Below are 19,666 nucleotides of genomic sequence, written 5' to 3' on the forward strand. Positions count from 1 at the left end.
TAAAAGCAAAGGCAGACACTAAACACTCCTCTGTATGTAATAGAACCTCCTGATGCACAAATGACTGTATAACCATGCCTTCCCAGTGGAATGTATTGTATCTTATATAAGAAATGTCTATTACAGGTAATCATGTCAGAAACAGCTAATGAGAATATCACAACTCGGTATGCTTTCAAGAAAGAATCAATTACATGAAGTTATGTGAAAGATCTTCAGGCAGGTCTGTTTTTTGTTTATTTGTTTGTTTTAAAAAAGGATTATGCCATGCAAAGTCATGATGATACTGAGTTATAGTAACACTCATAAATTACAAATCTATTCTGATTACTCCACATCCCATATACACTTGTTGTAGAATATGCATAGGGTATTTGTCTATACCTGCCCTCTGTTCTTGGAGTCTCCAGAAACCTAAACTGACACAAACTACACTATCCAAAATGAAGTTTCTTTAGTCTCCTTAAGGACTTTTTATTTGTTTGATCCAATTTGGATTTTTTTTTCTCTCTTAGCAGTTAAGACACAAGGATACCCTTTATAACACTTCCTCAGGGATTCACCAATTTTAAATAGTCATAATTAGATTCAAGATTGTGCAATTAAATCAGTCCTAAATAGATGCTTTTGTAGTATATTACTAAAACAACAATAACTAGCTACCACAAGTCACGCCCTGCTTATATAAACTCTAGCTTATTTAATGGAGTCTGAGTCCTAAGCCTTTCATTACCTATGCTGGTGGAAGAGGATTCAGAAAGTTATTGCAGTTTTTTAGCCATAGCCTGAAATACACAAAAGGGTGGAAAAGAAGAAAGAAACCTTATGGCAGGTAAGTTTAAAAAAAAAAAAAAAAAAAAAAAAAAGCTTGATTCCTCCAGACATCTCTCTTCCAATACAGATAAGTGATATTTGCTGAGGGAACAGGCCCAATTACATCTCATTGTTCTTTTGGCAAATGAACAGATTTATTAGTTATGCTATTCACTTATGCTTATTATTATTGGTATGATGTGTCTTGAATGTATTTTTTTTCATGTAACGGAAAAATAGATAAGAATTTTTATTTATTTATTTATTTAATATCAATTAACTGCTCTATACAGTGCTTTTGCTGCCATATAGGCAACTTTGTTGGTTAGTGACTTGAGAATCAAACTGCTATGCAGAAGTCCCAGGCTTTAGTCCTTTTCCAACACCAAACTGACAAATGGCTTCAGAAAGATCTTTCAATGGCCTCTGGACTCCCACATTCATCTCAACAAAGTGGGTGTGTTGGCCTGTGTGCTCCTTGGTTGAAGTGCAGTGCCAGTATCTATGTATTGCCTTACACTTGCTCTCACTCCCATGCTTACAGGAAAGTTTTCTAGTTAGATAGATCTGTCATATCACACACACACTCACTCTATCTACAATTTAGTCTTTAGGATTTTTTTTTTTTTTCTGTTATAGCTTCAGCTTTCTGTCAGAGCTAGCAAACAAGAACCTTGTGTGCGTAGTGGTCTGCGTTTTCAGTTGCTAACATTAATTCTGCAGGGTCTTGCTTATGAGCACGCTCCCAAACTCTATACGTTAGAGCATAATCACTTTCCCAAACTATTTTTTTTTTTAGTAGTTTTTCCAATTGTTCATTGACAGGATTATTGAAAATATGCTTTTCCAAAAGAAAGATAATGAGTCAGAAAAATATATTAGAAGATTAAAATTGAAAACTAACAAAAACCAAAATAAGTAGAAATTTGAAGTATACATGGACAAAGACTAATATTAGGTTTTAGTGTGATTTTGTCACATATAGAGGCCATTATTTTATATATATATTTATTACTAATCTCCTGGACATATTCACTAGGAATACCTCTGAAACCATTAACTTTTCAAGGCATGCCAAAATACTAATGCTGTAAATTCTTAGAGGTAAGCCTTCTTCATGTGTTATCTCTTACTCTGCTGTACACCTTATCTTTACTTATGACATTCCACTCTGAAAATCTTCCAAAATTTATTAGGCCCCACTAGTATCCTCAAGACTATGACTCAACTGTTATTAAGTGTACGTATGCTACATTTTTTGTCACTGCATAATGTAGATCTCTAAGATCCACCTCTTTTTCTTGCATATGAATCCTGGACAGCTTACATAGGTCCCAAGTTCAGCAGTCTTATAAACCTTGCTCTCAAATAATCTGTGAAGAGTCTGGGCATTTAACTTGTACAGTTTAGGATACACAGTGGTAAGATATACAAGGTTTAAGTTTTGCAAGACTAACTTCTTTCCAAACACTGAGCCTAAGTGCTCTTCAGAAACATGCTCTAATTCACTCCTAAATTAGAGGACTTGATGGTAGGATTACCGTTTGCTGTAGGTTCTTTTCAATTAAACATATTTAAGCCAGGAAAATAAAGTAGTGATGCAAATGAGAAGCTTCCTAGACATTTTATATGACTCAAATGTTACATTCCTATCAGTGGAATTCTTTTTTTTGAGGTGACTTTTTCAGAGACAAACCCCTTCATTTAACTGAAAATACTCAGATATATCTATGCTCATAGACTATGGTAAATAAACTTGCTCCAGGCCCTTACTGCAGACTTAGGACTGCATGTGTACATTCATTTTTTTTATTTTTTTAAATTATATATATATATGACTATATCAAAGCGTCACAGAATATAACTCTGGTGCAAACATAGCAGAAAATTTGGGTCCCCCCATTTCTGTAGTAGAACCCTACCTGTTTCTACAGATCACACAACGGTTTGGGTTGGAAGGGACCTTAAAAGGTCATCTAGTTCCAACACCCTGCCATTGCCAGGGACACCTTCCACTAGATCACAATGCCCAACCCTGCTCTTGAACACATCCAGGGAGGGGACCTTCAAAACTTCTCTGGGCAACCTGTTCCAGTACCTCACCACCAGTAGAGAATTTCTTTCTAATATCTAAACTAAATCTACATTCTGTTAGTTTTAAACCATTATTCCTTGTTCTATCATTATGCTCCATGATAAGGAGTCTTCATCTTTCTTGTATGCCCACTTTAAGTTTTGGAAGGTTGCAGTAAGGTCTCCCCAGAGACTTTTCTTCTCTGGGCTAAATACTCCCAGCTCTTTGAGCATGTAGGAGAGGTGCTCCAGCCCTCTGGTCATTTTCATGACCCTCCTCTGGACCCTGCTCTAATAGGTCCATGTCTTATGCTGGACACCCTAAAGCTGGATGCAGTACTACAGGTGGGGGTCTCACAAGAGTGGAGTAGAAAAGAAGAATCACCTCCCTTGACCCACGGACCATGCTTCTTTTGATGCGGGCCAAGATATGATTGGCTTCCTGGGCTGTAAAATATGAATCTCTTTCCAAGTGACACAAGGTGGTGCTAAACTAAGTTCTGTATCTCAGCTCAATGAAACAATGGAAACATTGCTTTCAGCACCATTAGTCTGCAAAGGGTTAACACATTCTAGTCTCAGCAGGAAGTTTTCAAGTGAAATTCCTCTGGAATATCATACTGGGGAGAGGGTACTTCTTGAACACATATGTTCTTAGAAGGATCTACTTTTTTTTTTTTTTTTTAATGTTTGTGTTTTTTATTATTATTCAGTGAATGAGAAAGGTTGAAAGCTTTTGTAATCTATGCTTCAGTATCCTATTTTCAATACAGTGGATAACAATATGATTGAGCAGCCCACAGCACTGCCTCAGAATATGCAGCTTCTAATCCTACCATCTGTTCTGGTGGCTATCTTTTTTCCAGGGTGTGAAATAACATCCAACTGCAAGCAACAAGTCTATAAATTAACTGAGATACAATACACATGACAAAACAATCTGCAAGCTTGACAATGATAACACTAGCCTTCTATTCATCATCTATCCTACACTGTTTGCAAGATCACACATGCACTTTCTTATGAGAGTTTTAATACTCCTTTTACATCCATACAGCATTGTAGGAACTAGAGATCCCCATGGAAAAGGAGCATATAGAATAGAACGTTGTCTTCAAATTCTGAAAATTCTTATTTCAATACAACAGTTGTTTGTTTCTTAAATGAAAGATGAATTATCTGGGTGTTTTTTTTTTCTGTCTCTAAAAGATGCCTGCAGAAGGGATATTTTAGCTGTTCTTCTAGCTTGTTTGTTGTTGCTTTTTAATTTTTTTTTTTTTTTTTTTAAATAACAGCATGGATTTATCTGTTTTCCTAAAAGGATATAACTCCAGCTATAATGAAATGATTATATTAGACAAGCTGACAAGTTGCATATATTTAAAGGAATAGTGTTTTCAATTAAGTTGCCTTGCATCTTTCCAGCCCTGAAAATAGCAAACATCAATTGGCAATCCAAGCTAAATAAAGCAGCACATCACACATCTGATTACAGCAGCACAGAAGTAATCTTGAGGAGAGGACAGGCCTTCACCATCAGCCTAAACTTCCGAACAACAGTACAGCCTTGGGACAACTTCACATTTATTGCAAGCACAGGTAATCCCAGCTCAAAACACTAGAGCTTCCTGTGTGTTTATTAAGCCTTGTTCTGTCATTCAGGATTCACTATTATTTTAGGCCTAGGAATCCCCATTTTAAACCTTAGCCTATATCTTAAAGCAATAGACAGTTAAGGTAATAATTACTGGAAAGGTATGGGCCATCCTCATTAAAAATAAAACAAAGCAAACCCACCACCATATCTCTTCTCCTACCTACAATACTGCAAGATGTCTTCATCTTCTGAGCCCTAAACTTTCTACAGCTCTACCCCCCTCAAAGGCCTTCATTATATATTTGTCTTCTCACCTGATTCTCTATTGCACCTGTTCAAATTCCCCTTGATTAACTTCAGGTGTTTCCTATTCCTGGAACAGCCCACATGACCCATTTGCTAAGACTCCCAACTGTATCTTCCAAAAAGCTGTCTCCAAAAATTTCTCCAGGCAGCTACTGACCTAGTGAAATGCATATTACAGTGTGTGGCGCATCCTGCCTATGTAGCTTTCAACCATGAGGTTTTCAGGACAAGGCTTGCTTCTTCACTTGTCTCAAGTGACTGTGGGACTACTTGCCTTTACTAGGTCATGCATTTAACACAGAGGGCTGCATAGTGTGATTCTATGGATTGGAGTGCAGCTACTTTACATTGAATGAGCATGTGGTGGATAAACCATAATCCTTCAATGTAGTAATTGAGATCATCACTGACCCTGGCTTGTCACACACAGCTGTCATTCAGAATTGCTGTCTCCTGTTCCCTCTGGCAGGACCGTCTCCAGCAGAGTCAGAGCAGACCAAGGTCATATTTAACCTTTCTGATGAAGGTGCCAGTGGCTGGAGTGCAACTCAAGAGCACAGTGAGCATGGCTGCGTGAACTTCACGATAGTCAGCCCTGCCAATGCTGTCATTGGACGATACAAACTCAAACTCCAGATTGATTCTGGGAACAAGTTCTCATCAGTGCTCCTGGGCCATTTCGTGTTACTCTTCAATCCCTGGTGTCCAAGTATGTTTTAATGTTTTATGTCCTTCAGGTAACTTATTGTATCAGTCAGGAAATCTGGGTGCCACAATAAAGCATGTACCTGACAGTGACAGCTGCATTATGATGTTTTTCCTCAACATCAGGGATGTTGATTTTGATCCTTCTTCAGTGCTCCAATGCAGCCTCTTGCTCACTGAGTGAGAAATTAGAGGAAGGTATTACTTCAAATATTTATTCTATAATTTTTTCCTCTGATACTGCATTCACTTGTGACTCACTGTCTACTAGTAAGACACACACTGTGATCAGGGAAGCTGCAAAGGGACAGGAGTATACTGTTCCCCTCAGAGGAACTTCATGCTAATTTTATGCACTCTGTAAATGATTACAGGGGTATAGCCTCACCTGTTCCCCAGAAGTCCCCTTGAAGTGAGATTTTCAGTTAGAGAAAAACAGCAATCATTTCAGCTACCATTTCTCATTCTGCTTCTAGATGATGATGTCTATATGGCTAATGAAAAGGACCGACAGGAGTATGTTCTGAATGATAGTGGAATCATATTTCATGGACTGGAAAAATATATTCAGCAAGAAGCTTGGAATTATGGACAGGTAAACAAAGAAAACAAGAAAATAAGACCAGTGAGTGGATGAGGGTCTTGAGGGGAGAGAGTCATTATATCATAGTCTAAGAGTTCATTATTCTCTTTCATTTTTGATTTTCTTGCCAGTACACTTATCAGTTATTGATACATTGCAGCAGCATTAGAATCGTTTCCCCTGTCTGGCATACGCTAATAAAAGAAATAAGAGAAAGAAAGCACGATTTTAATTTTAGTTTTTGGTTGGTTTTGTTCTTGTTGGCTAGTTTTTGTGTGTGTGTGTGTCTGTGTGGTGTTTTTGGTTTTGTTTTTTTATTACACAAAGTGGTGAAATTCTACTTCTTTCTTGTCCCCTGTGAAGGGCAAAGGAAGCCATTCCAGTAGTAACTTCTAGTTATTGCAAGGCTGGTACATCTAAATATTTACATAGTTGGTCCAATAATGGGTCAGAATATACAGAAAGGATAGCCCAAATATACTCAACTGAAACAACTCAAGTTGAAATTCTAAAATATCACCTTGGCCTTCTAAATGCATCTGCTACGAATATCGTCGTAACTACAGCCTATTTGTAGTCACACAGTTATCCTGCAATTTGTGAGGCCAGTCAAAACTATTAATGAATGCTTCATGACTTAAAACTGCACCAACAGTTGCACACACAGCACTATTTACCCTCCTAATCAATGTGGCTGCTTTTATACTAATTAATGAATCAAGGCCAAATTTGCTTTCTGTCTCTGAGGTCAGGTGGCATCCTTGCCTGACCACATTCATATTGCATAACACTTCACCCTGTTTTTTTTCTGGGCTTAACACAGTGTCTCTGTGACTCTAATGCATAGTAATTTATTTTTTATTTTTATTAATTTTTAATATTGTTTTTTATTATTATTTTTTCCCCCTCTGCTCAGATTATCTGATATAAGGTGGAGGCAGAGTGAGGTTTTTGTACCATGAAGGGGAGGGGACCTTCTGGGACATGACAGCATGCGGGAGGATGTGAAGCCTGCCGAGCCAGTCCTGAAGTGGTCTTGTCTGTCCCACCAGGCCATACCTGGGCAATGTCTTCATGAATGCTGGTTGCTATGGTCCTAAATCATGCTTGTAAACATGCCTGTTATTAAATACTATGGAGAGTCATTACTCTAGTGATTTTGCTTTCTTCTTGTCCCTATTTTCTTTAACAGTACAGAAAAATCTTATATTACCATCATCCCATTGTGCTTAGAGAAGGAAAAATGCTATGGAATTAATCCTTGGTTTTAATTATAAAATTAACCTTTAATACTATTGCTTGTTTTGATTTCAGTTTGAAGAGGATATCCTTGATATTTCTCTGGCTATATTGGATCGAAGCTTGAACCACCACAAAGATCCATCCACTGATGTATCCAACAGAAACAATCCCATCTATGTGAGCAGGGTTATTAGTGCTATGGTAAAGTGATCAATTAGTTACAGCTGGACTAACAAAAAACACAATACTTACTGTTTTATAGAATGTGCTATATTTTTTTCCTGCAAAAATAGGTAGAAAAGAGTTAAAACAGAGTTTTATTCTCAAGAAAAAAATGCCCCTAAAAGTTTAATTGACCTTCTTCCCAAAAGTTTGCTCATAACTGAAGGAATGAAGAATGTTTCCAAGACCTTTCAGGCTGTTAGATCTTTTCACTCATTTAGAAAGTATATGTCCACTCTGAAATCATATGCTCTGTTTTTCAAATACCAAAAGCAGCATGAAATATTTTGCGAAACTAGTATTGGTATGGCTGCATTTAATGTGTTAATTTAGTATTCTTCACTTCATGGGAGTTCGTTCAATGAGACCTGGATGCATTTCCTTCAATAAATAGTTACATCTCTCCACAAAAACTCCCTATCTTCACACACCTACAAATGCACAACCAGGCAAATTAAAAATTTTTCATTCTATAAATAATACATGCCTTTTCACATTCCTTATCTGAGGCTGATCCTTTATAGACGTGATCTTTTTCACCCTTTTAGGCAGCACTTGATTTTGGGAATTTCAATTTCAATATGAAGTAAGTAACTCTACTTAGATGTACAAAATTACTGAAAGTAGGAATACCGAAGAAAAAAAAATCATTAAAAAACAACTTACTCTTTTCTGTAGATGACACTATATGACACTTAGCAGGATATTAAAATGGATGTGTATGAATACATGCAAACGCATTTAAAACGTTTGAGCAAGCTAAATGTACTCTACAAATATTTGCAATACATGGACATGCAGAGAAAATATATGCTTCTTGTAGCTTCCATAAAAATGACTTGAGAATGTGACCCAATAGTGAATAAGCAATGTAACAGTAATATGATATACAAGGAGATGAAATTTATCAGGGGGGTTGGTGGTAGGACAAAGACTAATGGTTTAAAACTAAAAGAGGACAAATTTAGATTAGATATTAGGATGAAATTCTTTACTGTGAGGGTGATGAGGCACTGGAACAGGTTGCCCAAAGAAGTTTTGGTGGTCCCTTCCCTGGAAGTGTTCAACAGCAGGGTTGGGCAGTGTAATCCAGTGGAAGGTGTCCCTGGCAATGGCAGGGGGTTGGAACTAGATGATCTTTTAAGGTCCCGTCCAATCCAAACCATTGTATGATTCTATGATTCTGTCCGTTTCCCTCTCTCCCTTTTACTGTAAATATTGTAATTCTCTCATGAGAAGGATTTTTTTTCAGGTTAACAGCAATGATGAAAAGGGAGTAGTGGAAGGGAAGTGGAATGGAAAGTACTGTTCAGGAACCAACCCCTTGCACTGGAGCGGAAGCGTGACCATTCTTCGAAAATGGTACAGAAGGAGATACAAACCTGTCCGCTATGGCCAATGCTGGGTCTTTGCAGGAGTAATGTGCACAGGTATACATTAAAGGGAGAATGCTATCAGAAAGGAAGCTTACTAGAATTTCTGTAGTTTTAACTTTGTGATGTTATTGTTGAAGCTGCTGCAGCTTTGATGGAGAGAGTAAGAGCCTCTGCTACATATGCATGAAGGCTTTTTCTTCCATTTTTATACAGGCATAGATTGTCGTATGGCAGCCCAGTATTACCAGTCAGCACATAAGGTGGAAAGCTGTCTGCCAGGCTGGGCTCTAGAAACAAATGAGGTTTTGTATTTCATAGCTAGAAATCAAAGAAAAACAGTGCTCTTTTAAGTGTGGCTCCTGGCAGTTCTCTACTGTTTTGTCTAGCCTAATGGACACAAAAACGAGTTGCAATGCTTAGGGCTTGTAAAAGGAGCTGCAAGAGAGGAAAAGCATTTCATCCTAGCAGTTTCCACTCGGAGACAAGAGTCACTTTGAGGAAAACACAAAGGAAAAACAATGCAATTGAGAGATGTCTCAGAGAGGAAAAAGAAGCACGTAGAAGAGAAAGAAATACAGGGAGAGAATGGGGGAGAGAACAAGATGAAGAATGAAAGATTAAAATAAATGTGTGAATTTAAATCTTAAAAAGAACACGGCAGCTAACAATGTCAAGTGAGCGTGGAACTGTCTTCTAAACAATTGTGTACAATGACTATGTGACATCCTTGTACCATATCTGAGGGTTTCTTTCCCCACTAAAAGCATATACAGGAGACTGCTTTACCAAGAAAAATGGAGAAATACTTTCTAAATGTCTGTAAAATAGGTTTACAGAACTTTTCTGGTATTCTATATTGCAGTTCTGAGATCCTTGGGAATACCTACCCGTGTTATTACAAACTTTAACTCTGCCCATGACAGGAATATAAACCTGAGTATTGATAAATACATTGACATTTCTGGAAAGACCCTGCACTTGACTGAAGACAGTGTGTGGTAAATATTATTTTTTTCTTAATATTTCTGCCATTATATTTTCCTCTAATTGCAAGATGTAGAATTACACTCATTACACTCCTGAAAACCTACCTCATACTCCCAAAGATATAAAACCCCATACCGAAATAATCAACAGAACAGAGCGTTCAGAAATGCAAAGTGTAGTCGTTTTCACCATTCTGAAGAATTACTAGTGGAGATATTTGGTGCTATTGTTATTCAACACACAATTTGAAAATATAACTTCTAATTTTGTCTCTACTGTCTGACAACTTTAATTTTTCTAAAGGAAAGTTAAAGAAAGAGATTAACTGTTTGTTTGGACAAGAGTGACACATATCTGAATAATTGACTCTGCAATAAATATATTTTTATATATATATATATTTAAATATATATATTTTTTTTATGTAACATCCCAGTATTTCTAAGAGATCTCAACCCAGAAAACAGGAAAAAAGGGGGAATGAAGTACTCAAGAAAGGAGGCAGCAGTTGGTCTCTCTACACAGGAGTTATCATTCACTCCATTAGGGTTATTTCTTGCATTGCACCACAAATGTACCAGGTCTTTCAACACAGAATGAATTGTATTAATCTGAGATTTCCTATTCTTCTTCCCTTACAGGAATTTCCATGTCTGGAATGAAAGCTGGTTTGTTAGAAGAGATCTTGGCTCTTTTTATGATGGATGGCAGGTTTTGGATGCAACACCCCAGGAAAGAAGCAAAGGTAACACTGCTGTAAATATAAAAAGATGTAGATATTGTTACTCCTAAACATTGCTACTAGAATTGCAGGATAACCGTTCTGTCAGCCTCTGGATTCCTGCCAGCATTCAAAATCTTATTTTTTCTGATCCTCTGCCAACACAAAAACAAGTGCATCTTAAGTTCATTCATCTCACCCTTGCTTGCCTTAGCTCCAAATATTACACAAATTCATAAAATGATGCAAAATAACTAAGGTTAGAAAGGACTTCTGGTGAATGATTACTCCAATACTCTGCTCTGTGCACAGTTAATCATAGCAGGTTTCTCAGGAATACGTCCAGTTGGGTTTTAAATATTTCTAAGGATGAAGACTCCACAACCTCTCTGGCAAACCGCTCCAGTGTTTGACCTCCCACATAATAAAACAGGTTTTTTCTTATGTTTAAATGGAATCTTCTGTGTTTCAATTTTCACCCTTGTGCTTTCACTGGATATCACTAAGGAGAGTCTGATTCTGATATCTTTATACCTTCCCACCATATTTTTAAACACATTGACAAGATTCTGCCCAGTTTCTTCAGGCTGAACAGTCACTGTTCTCATCCCTTAATCATTTGTGTGGCCCTTTGCAGGACTTCCTCCCTTATGTCCGTGTATTTCTTGTACTGGGGAACCCAGAACTAGACACAGCATTCTAGAATTGGTCTCACCAATAGATCACTAGAGGGGTAGGATTGCCTTCCTTGACCTGCAGGCAATGCACTTCCTAATATGGACATAGATGTTGTTTGCCTTCCTTGCTGCAAGAGCATACTGCTGGCATTAGATATTTGCTGGCTTGCATTGGACAGATTTAGCAGCAAAACGAATTAAAAATCCATCTAGTAAGGTGCTAAGTAAAAATTTCAGAGCTTACAGGGTTTTAGAGTAACAGGGTTGAACCAAGGATTTTACAACAGAAAAGAAAATATGTCATATGACCCTAGCCTATATTTTATAGGACACACTGGAATGGATAGGAAGGTAATTCATACGGTGTTCCTGTGACATGCAACAACATAGAATATAAGTACAAAACTACATAATAAGGGCCACAAATTGTTCTCTGGTTCTGAAACCAAGTGATATAGAATGACTTTTGTTCACAGCACTGAACTCTCCCTCCCAGACCAACCAACCAACCAAAAATACAGCACAGCCTGCTGGAAACACTAGCAAGGGAAAAAAAAAAAAAAAAAAATCACTAAGAATCTTGCTAGCAAGTAAACAGTGTGGATGACCACCTGGGCTCACACTCTGGCTTTGGTTTTATTTGCTAATACAGATATAAATTTACTGATCTTATCTGATGAGCCCCATCAAAAGATTAATTTATTTAGCCATTTAAAACCTTCCAAATGTCAGGTAAGCTGCCTCTTATTCCCCACTCCTCAGATTACCAAATTTAACTTCTTGTTTCTTCTGAATGCACATGCGGCATTGATGACTCACATCTCATAAGTCTGACTGTACTTCAGACACAGCTCCCATCCTCTCCTCACCTTTCATTTGACAAGTTAGCATACAGCCCTGCAAGCTTTGGAGGATTAGAAGAATTCACGCAGCACACATCACAGAAAGTGTTAGCTACACCTTTTTAGCCTTACAGCCTCCTCTGTGCCGGTACCTTTTGCTAGAAAATGTATGTGGAATTTCTGGACACGTTGTACCATAATGTATAGACCCAGAAACAACGGACTTTATCCGAACATGTCTTTAGAGTGACTACCTTTTTCTGTCAGCATGAGGATTTGTGGACTGCACCTAATCTTTCACAATAGGTAGTCATTTAACTTCTCTCTCCTTAATATAGGCATATTTCAGTGTGGCCCTGCCTCCACCAAAGCCATTAAGGAAGGGGATGTGAACCTGGATTATGACAGTTCATTTGTGTTTGCAGCAGTGAATGCTGACTGTGTTACTTGGATTCACTATAGCAACAAAAGAAAAGAGAGAATTTACTCCAATACTAGGAAGATTGGAAAATTTATCAGCACCAAAGCCGTGGGCACCAACTCCCGGGTGGATGTCACTGATAATTACAAATATCCAGAAGGTAAATTCTTTATTACAGGTGTCTTTGCCATCAATGGTCAGAAGTTAAAAGGATTTAGGCTTTTGTTGGATTGGACACTCACTGAATTTCTTTGCTTCTTTTGAAAAAGTGTGAATTTTCAATGGCTCAGGACTCATTGTCAGAAGATAGTGATTAAATATATATTTAATGTTATGGCCCTGTTATGAAATATGTTATGGCCCTGGATGAAATACTGATTTATTTAATACACAGTCAAAGCTACTCATGCAAAACATTCTGTCCCAGCAGTCCTGATCAGGTGGTGAGAATATTTCTGTCATGACATGCGGTAACAGTCTTTCTGGAGAGTTATGTGGGCAGAGTTTCTGCAAAAGGAAGGATTTTTTCAGTGTTGCTTTCAGAGGAGATGGCAATTGACCCAGCTTACGCAGAAGTGAGATCTCCCAGGAGTTTTCTACTGCTAACAGATTCTAACAGGCATCCATGAACAACCAGCTAAAGCTAACGGCCAAGTTTTACTTTCCAGTCTTTGTGGCCAGGTATATTCATTTGCTTTTTTGTCAAATTTAGCCTTTAGGTAAGGCTTCACTTTTTCCTCTCATATATTTTTGCCCTCCTCAGCTTTCCCAAACTGCATTTACTAAGAGCACTTTTGGCACGATTGCACTATGTCTAGTATGTATGAGATCTCTTAACCATGTTATCTTTTAAAGCAGGATCCTTGAAAGAAAGGCAAGTATACAAAAAAGCACTGAAGCTGCTCGGTGTGAGCAGCACTGGAAGAAGAACCAAAGTTACAAGACGTAGAAGACGATTTTCAGTAGCACGGAGACAAAATATGACAGTGCCCACAGGAAAACCTACTATCTCAGGGAAGCTGAACCTGGATGCATCTCCTGTAATTGGCCAGGATATCCTCCTTACCTTGTCACTGAGGAACTTGATCACAGATTTCAAGACCATAAAGGTTAAACTGAGTGCTTCAGCTGTTCTCTACACAAGAAAACCAAAGACAGAGATTTTGCAATGGTCTAGGTCTATTCAACTTGGATCTGAAGAAGGTAATTTTAATTTTATTACAGCTCAAGACAAGATATAGCTCTAGTTTGTGGCCAGATCACAGACATCATGAATGGCTCAAGCAGTGCATGACCTACAAATGGTTGAAGGTTAAGGCTATTTGGGAGAAGAGAAAAATACATACTTGCCCTGTCTTAAGCATTTGCTTTTAGACACTGTCAAGAAGGATACTGACCTGGGTGACCCTTTGTCTGACTCAGCACAGCCACTATTAGTTCTACATTGTGACATTTTTTGCGAAGAGAAAACAACTAAGAGATACACCAGAGACTACTCAGCTACCAGCTCCCCATAGGCAAAGTACAGAGATAAAGTAATAGGAGAAATATTTATATTTCTTTTGCAGCAGTAGGACAGTAACTACAAATTGCACTGACAGCTACATTACCCACAGATGCAGGCCTTTTGCTCTGCTGTTATATGGACAATACTGAAAAATGAGTTGTAGTACGGATGAATGGGACTACCCTCCCAAACCAATCCAAGATATATAATTCTTTTCACTACTCCAGCAGTAGATGAGGATTTTTTCTCAGTGTACTGAGAACCATTGCCTTCCTCAGTGGCACACATATCAAATGCGCACCCTCTTTCAGGAAGGGGCTAAACAGCTGCATCTGAAAGGGTATTAAAACCAGGCCATGTTTTCAATTCTGCCTCCTTTGCAAGGACGGAACATGAAATTCCCAGCTTCAGATTCATGAGAAAACCACCAGCAGGGGTTGACACAAATATCCACCCTCAGATCTGTCCAACTACCGACCTGTACCTGATCATTTAGTGCTTGATGTGAATGTAAGTAGAAGTCACCTATGAGCGTCATTCCAGTCTACAAGCTTCCAACATCCACAAATGTACAGTCCCAGGGTGATACTGTTGTTTCTCCCTAAAATGTAGGTATATTAAAGATACTTGGTACTTAGACATAGAAAGTAAAAGGGGAAATTTCTGCTTCTATTTGCATTCCAGTGAAAGAAATTCCATTCAAGATCTCCTACTCCCAGTACAAAAATGCTCTGATGGATGACAGGAAGATCCTAGTGACCGCTCTCTGTGAAGTCAGACAGGGAGCCTCACTTCTAATGGAGAAGGATATTCTACTTCAGGATCCTTTTCTCACCATCAAGGTAAAATCTAGTCTCCTCTGTGTTTCTAGAGAGACATGTTGAGAAGAAGCAACCAGAATCCTTCACACCATCTACTCCTCATGAGAAGGGATGTGCAAAGTGAAATCGTATGTTAGGGTGATTTGATCTTGTTGCTCCAGTAATAAGCCGCATGACACAAGTGAAATGAAATACACTATAGAAAAGCAAACCTCCCCAAGACATTGCTGTGCGCTCATGTTCTTAACAGTGCTTGGTGACATGGCAGTGATAAATGTCTCAGTATCATGAGGGTTACAAGGTAAGACTGTCTCCAGAGAAACAGACAGACAAAGACAGAAAGATCTAGTCCATATCTAGGTCTACACTTTTGTCAGGGAAGTCTGATCATTCTCTTTGATTTTATTTAGGAAGCCTGATTTTTACCAAAGACTAGCTGGCTAGCTGGTAATGCCTGGGGATGCGAGGCTAGTTATTATTAATATTCAAGAATAGTCTTTCACCTTATCAGGAAAAGTGGCACTTTCCACCTTCTGTAGCATCTTTCTGTATGATTAGTAGTTAAACTGTAGACATTTTTCCACTTAAGGCTGACTTCTGACAAACATTGTACAATAGGCAAAAAACAATTTTTAGTCTACAGGAAATACCCTGTGTTGTGTCTGCCCAGGAACAGTCCTGGGTTTGCACAGCCCATCACATCCACATAAACTAGTTTAACAATATTTGGGACATTTCAGCACATTCACATGCTACAGCAGCTCTGTGAATCAAATGCTACCTATCTGCCTACTGTATTGTAAACAACCTAGAAGGAATGCGATAATTCTGAGTATCTCAGAGCCTCCAGACTAGATCAGACCTCTCAAACCACTCTGTCAGTAGCATACAGGACATTGAAGGTTATACACAGGAATAAAAAACTGATTTTTTATTAGTTCTGGTGAGTTCTGAATACCAAGCTCTAGAGAGACTTTGTGTAAAATCTTCTGTACTATATCACGCAGGTCACCTTACCAGGACAGACACTTGAATTAAATTACTTCAATTTAATGGCCAAGGTTCAAAAAGGTTTTGTATTTCTATTGATTTAAACCTCTGTATATAAACATACATTCAATGACAGACAAATGCAATTTGGGTGCTGGACTTCTCCATTATGTTAATTAACACTATTATTACCTATGAAGATAACCAGATATGCCAATTCTATGTTATCTCAGTCAGAATAAGGTAATGAATACATTTATTTGCTATTTCACATTCTAATTCTATTGTCTGAGATGCCACAACCCACCTCTGTCACACCTCTCATGTTTTCTAATCCTAAACCTTCCATTTAGCCTAACTAAACCTAATTTCACCTAAGCTGCCTATAGTAGTTAGCCATATTTGCCAAGTTCATATTTGTATTCTTATTCTGTTATCACTCTTCGTAAGTATTATACACTACATAAGACGTAACACCATACTCTGGCCTAGTTAAAAAGGACTGAATGGTAGATTCTACAGTAGTTTGTTGTTCCTCAGCCACGCTGGAAGGCTGAGTCAAGCTCTGCACTCTGATGCCTGAAAATACATGGATACATGGATTAATCCCTGACTCCTCCCTATCTAGGAGATCCTAAGAAGGTATGCAGTTTGCAATACAAATGAAAAGAGAAAACCATGACAAAGAAGTGTGACTAATGCTGTGACTGAGCAGAATGTTTTCTCTCTGTAGGTCTTTGGTCCAACAGTGGTACACAAGGCTGCTAATGTGCAGGTCACATTCACCAACCCACTGTCTGAAACAGTGACAGACTGTGTGCTGAGAGCAGAAGGTAGTGGCTTGCTCAAAGAACAGCTCCAAATCAAGTATGTAAATGATGTCTGGCTAATAACTCATTCACTTTGGTGAGAAATCTAGAATACAAGTTGTGTTTTTAAAAAGCTTCTGTCAACCCATGACTTTTGTTTGCAGTAAGCTTGGACAAAATATCATGCTAGCACTCTCCGTATCTAGTTGGAATATTTTGCACCTCTTCTACCAAACTTTGATTTACAGAATGGTCCAGGAGTGGAGAGATGGCCTGCTTCTAATTCGCGTATAAGTTGGACCACTGTAGTTAGTGACTGGATTACATAAAGAGCAAAAATTTCAAAACAACTTTTTGTAGTCTGAAAAATGAAAAACAAACAAACAAACAAAAAAAAAAAAAAAAAAAACTTTGAAGGATGAGGGGAAAAGTGATGGTATCATTTTTTCATCAAATACTAAATTACTAAACAGCCAGGACATATACCATAATGAAATATTTGAATACATCCACTGATATCATACTGATAAGAAATTGTTCTCCCATCTTGTTTATGGTTATTATTTTGGAAACATTTTTAAAATCTCCAAAATATGTACGTTGATGGAGTTAGCACCAAGAAACTGAGAGGAAAAAGAAAAAAACAGATAGGAGAAGGTGGATAATGATGTTAATTACTGAGATTTCACTTACACTGCACATGAAATTCAAGTCTAGTATTGAGGGGGCTGTGAACATGGTAGGCTATGTCCATCTGTGGAGCATACAACCACACCAGTAAAGTACGCTGACATTTCCTTTTCATGCTGTCTTACATTTGGGAACTCTGAAGAATACATGACGAGCATTTCTCTGCTGCTTGAACTTACAAACACGTTCTCTCTTTCAGTGTGGCACGAATGGCCCCCATGGAGTCCTCAACAATTGAGTTTGAGATCATTCCCTACAAGAGTGGCACAAGGCAGCTTCAGGTGGACTTGGTTTCCAACCATTTTTCAGACATTAAGGGATTTGTGATGCTTGATGTGACTCCCATCCGGTGATACAACCTATACATCCGTTCATTTTGTCTTAGCTACTGGTGCAGTGTTCAAGTGTTATTATGACTAGAAACATAGAAATGCAGATTACTTGGCCAATGAGATGTAATCTGAACAGAAATAAATTTAAAAAGCTACTACACAGTATTCTTTCCAAATTTTGCAAAGAAAACAAGTTTCAGACAAAGCCAAAACTGATACCTATGCTGCTTTGTTGATAGAAATGATGTAAATACTTTCTATCTGTACTTTTCTGATTTAAGCATAGATAAAAGCTTTCAGGACTTATATGTAACTCTGGCTGCTGTGTTTCATTGCATTTTCAATGGAAGTGACAACAAGAAAAAGGTGCCAATTTGGAAGATTTATTGCAGGAAAAACTGGCAGAGCTATCATCCTGGCCCAAAATGAAGGACATCAAACTTTATTCTCTTCATAAAGGAACTGCAGCAATTGTCTTGGATTATTTACAAAGGCTTTGCTAGGTCTAAACATGAGTAATTTCCTGAAAAGAAAAAATAGATGTCTGTAGAGATACCACTTTAGATGCTCTCTGGCTTTGTAGTCTCTTCTAGTTCAAATCTATTCTAGGACTAATAGGCTGTAGTAGTGATCAGAAGCTATAATCAGCACAGGAAATCAGTCAATGGATTGGTCCTAATTTTTTTTGGAATTATGCACTTCGATTAAAGTGCAGGGGGGATCTGGGGGAAATTATGGGTGTTTTTACTTTGCTCCAGTTCAAAAACTTTTCGCTGTACTATCTGAAGAATTGGACGAACTTGTCAGAGACCATTTGAGAAAAAGCAGCCTGTGACATGTATTTTTGTTTTGTACTGGCACTACCTTCAAGATTAACCGCCTAGACCTGCTGCTCTATGCTTTACCCAAATCTCTGTCTGTATCTTACAAAACCATTGTATCCACCCTGCTGACTTATGACCTGTTCCCTTTCACACTTGTATCAACAGGCAGACGGCAAAAAAATAAAATATAAAAAAAGACTGATTTTTCTGTCTGCAAAGGGAGATAATGTGTAATACTTCCAGAAGTGCTCAGGAAGAAGATGATGGGTAAAAGAGGCTCAGGACAATATAATCAGAAGGATATACGAAAATTCACAATAGTCACACATCTTCCTTCCACAAAGCTTCTTAAAGTAGGTCATCATCCTCTGTTATAAAGGCATTGTGCCACACATACCGAAATCCCAGCAGTGTGTCAATATATTCATTGCAGAGTTAACAAACCAGAATAGCAAAGATGTGAATTTTCCTAAGAGATAATTTGCCCCTTTCCTCCTGACAACACCTAGCACTGTCCAAGAATGCAATCTCAACCTCCTCAGAAATGTTTCACAGACACAAACTAACTCTGACAGATTAAACTGAGGTCTCATTAATATTTGTTTGATTTGAAGCCAACAAAATCTTCAAAACATGTCAACTTCTGTTTTATTACATCAATTACAATACTTTGCCACCCACACGAATACTTACAAAGGTTCCTGAAGCGTGTTGAAACCAGTCAGCTTAGAGAGACTGACACACAAACACACGCACAGAGGAGTTTGGATTTCTCCAGGCACAGAAGAGGGAATAGGTAGCTTTTGCACCTATCAATTAAGTCTTGCAGGATCTTGGAAAGTCAGGGTATACAATTCTCCATTCATTTCAGAAAGGGCCTGGAGGTAGTGATTACATTCACAAAATCTCATTCAATCTTGCAATAATGCAGACTGCCATAACATTTAATACACAGCTAAAATTATAAGTTATTCAAAGTCCTTCAGTATTTCTTCTTAAATACAAGCCAGGAAATTATCTGAGACCGTGTTTGTCACAGGAGCTTGATATGGCCTCATCCTAATTAACTGTTTGTAAAGGAAGCCTGCTGTTCAAAGGAAAATCAGCACTAAAGCTTGTGCAAAGTTC

The 19,666-nt window shown here is 38.0% G+C and overlaps 2 protein-coding genes across 3 annotated transcripts in view; one reads left to right on the forward strand and one right to left on the reverse strand.

The window, feature by feature from the left end:
• Nucleotides 1-3,217: 3,217 nt before the first annotated feature.
• LOC309884405 (protein-glutamine gamma-glutamyltransferase 6-like) lies at nt 3,218-18,006 on the forward strand (the record flags this gene model as incomplete). Its single annotated transcript, XM_082773352.1, has 13 exons — nt 3,218-3,231; nt 4,244-4,485; nt 5,259-5,498; nt 5,971-6,089; nt 7,392-7,520; nt 8,794-8,971; nt 9,780-9,915; nt 10,546-10,649; nt 12,483-12,725; nt 13,424-13,768; nt 14,757-14,914; nt 16,617-16,750; nt 17,582-18,006. 13 exons carry the CDS (start codon nt 3,218-3,220, stop codon nt 17,733-17,735), a joined length of 2,196 nt encoding a protein of 731 aa, XP_082629478.1. The 3' UTR covers nt 17,736-18,006.
• CCNDBP1 (cyclin D1 binding protein 1) overlaps nt 10,283-19,666 on the reverse strand; it is a 33,138-nt gene continuing 23,754 nt past the window's right edge. For both annotated transcript variants that reach the window (XR_014318622.1, XR_014318623.1), the window contains one exon: nt 10,283-10,658. The gene's annotated coding sequence lies outside the window, so the exon portion shown is untranslated. The remainder of the gene's footprint in view (nt 10,659-19,666) is intronic.

The sequence above is a fragment of the Aythya marila genome (assembly GCF_965140915.1).
Source record: "Aythya marila genome assembly, chromosome: 16".
NCBI classification, from domain to species: domain Eukaryota; kingdom Metazoa; phylum Chordata; class Aves; order Anseriformes; family Anatidae; genus Aythya; species Aythya marila.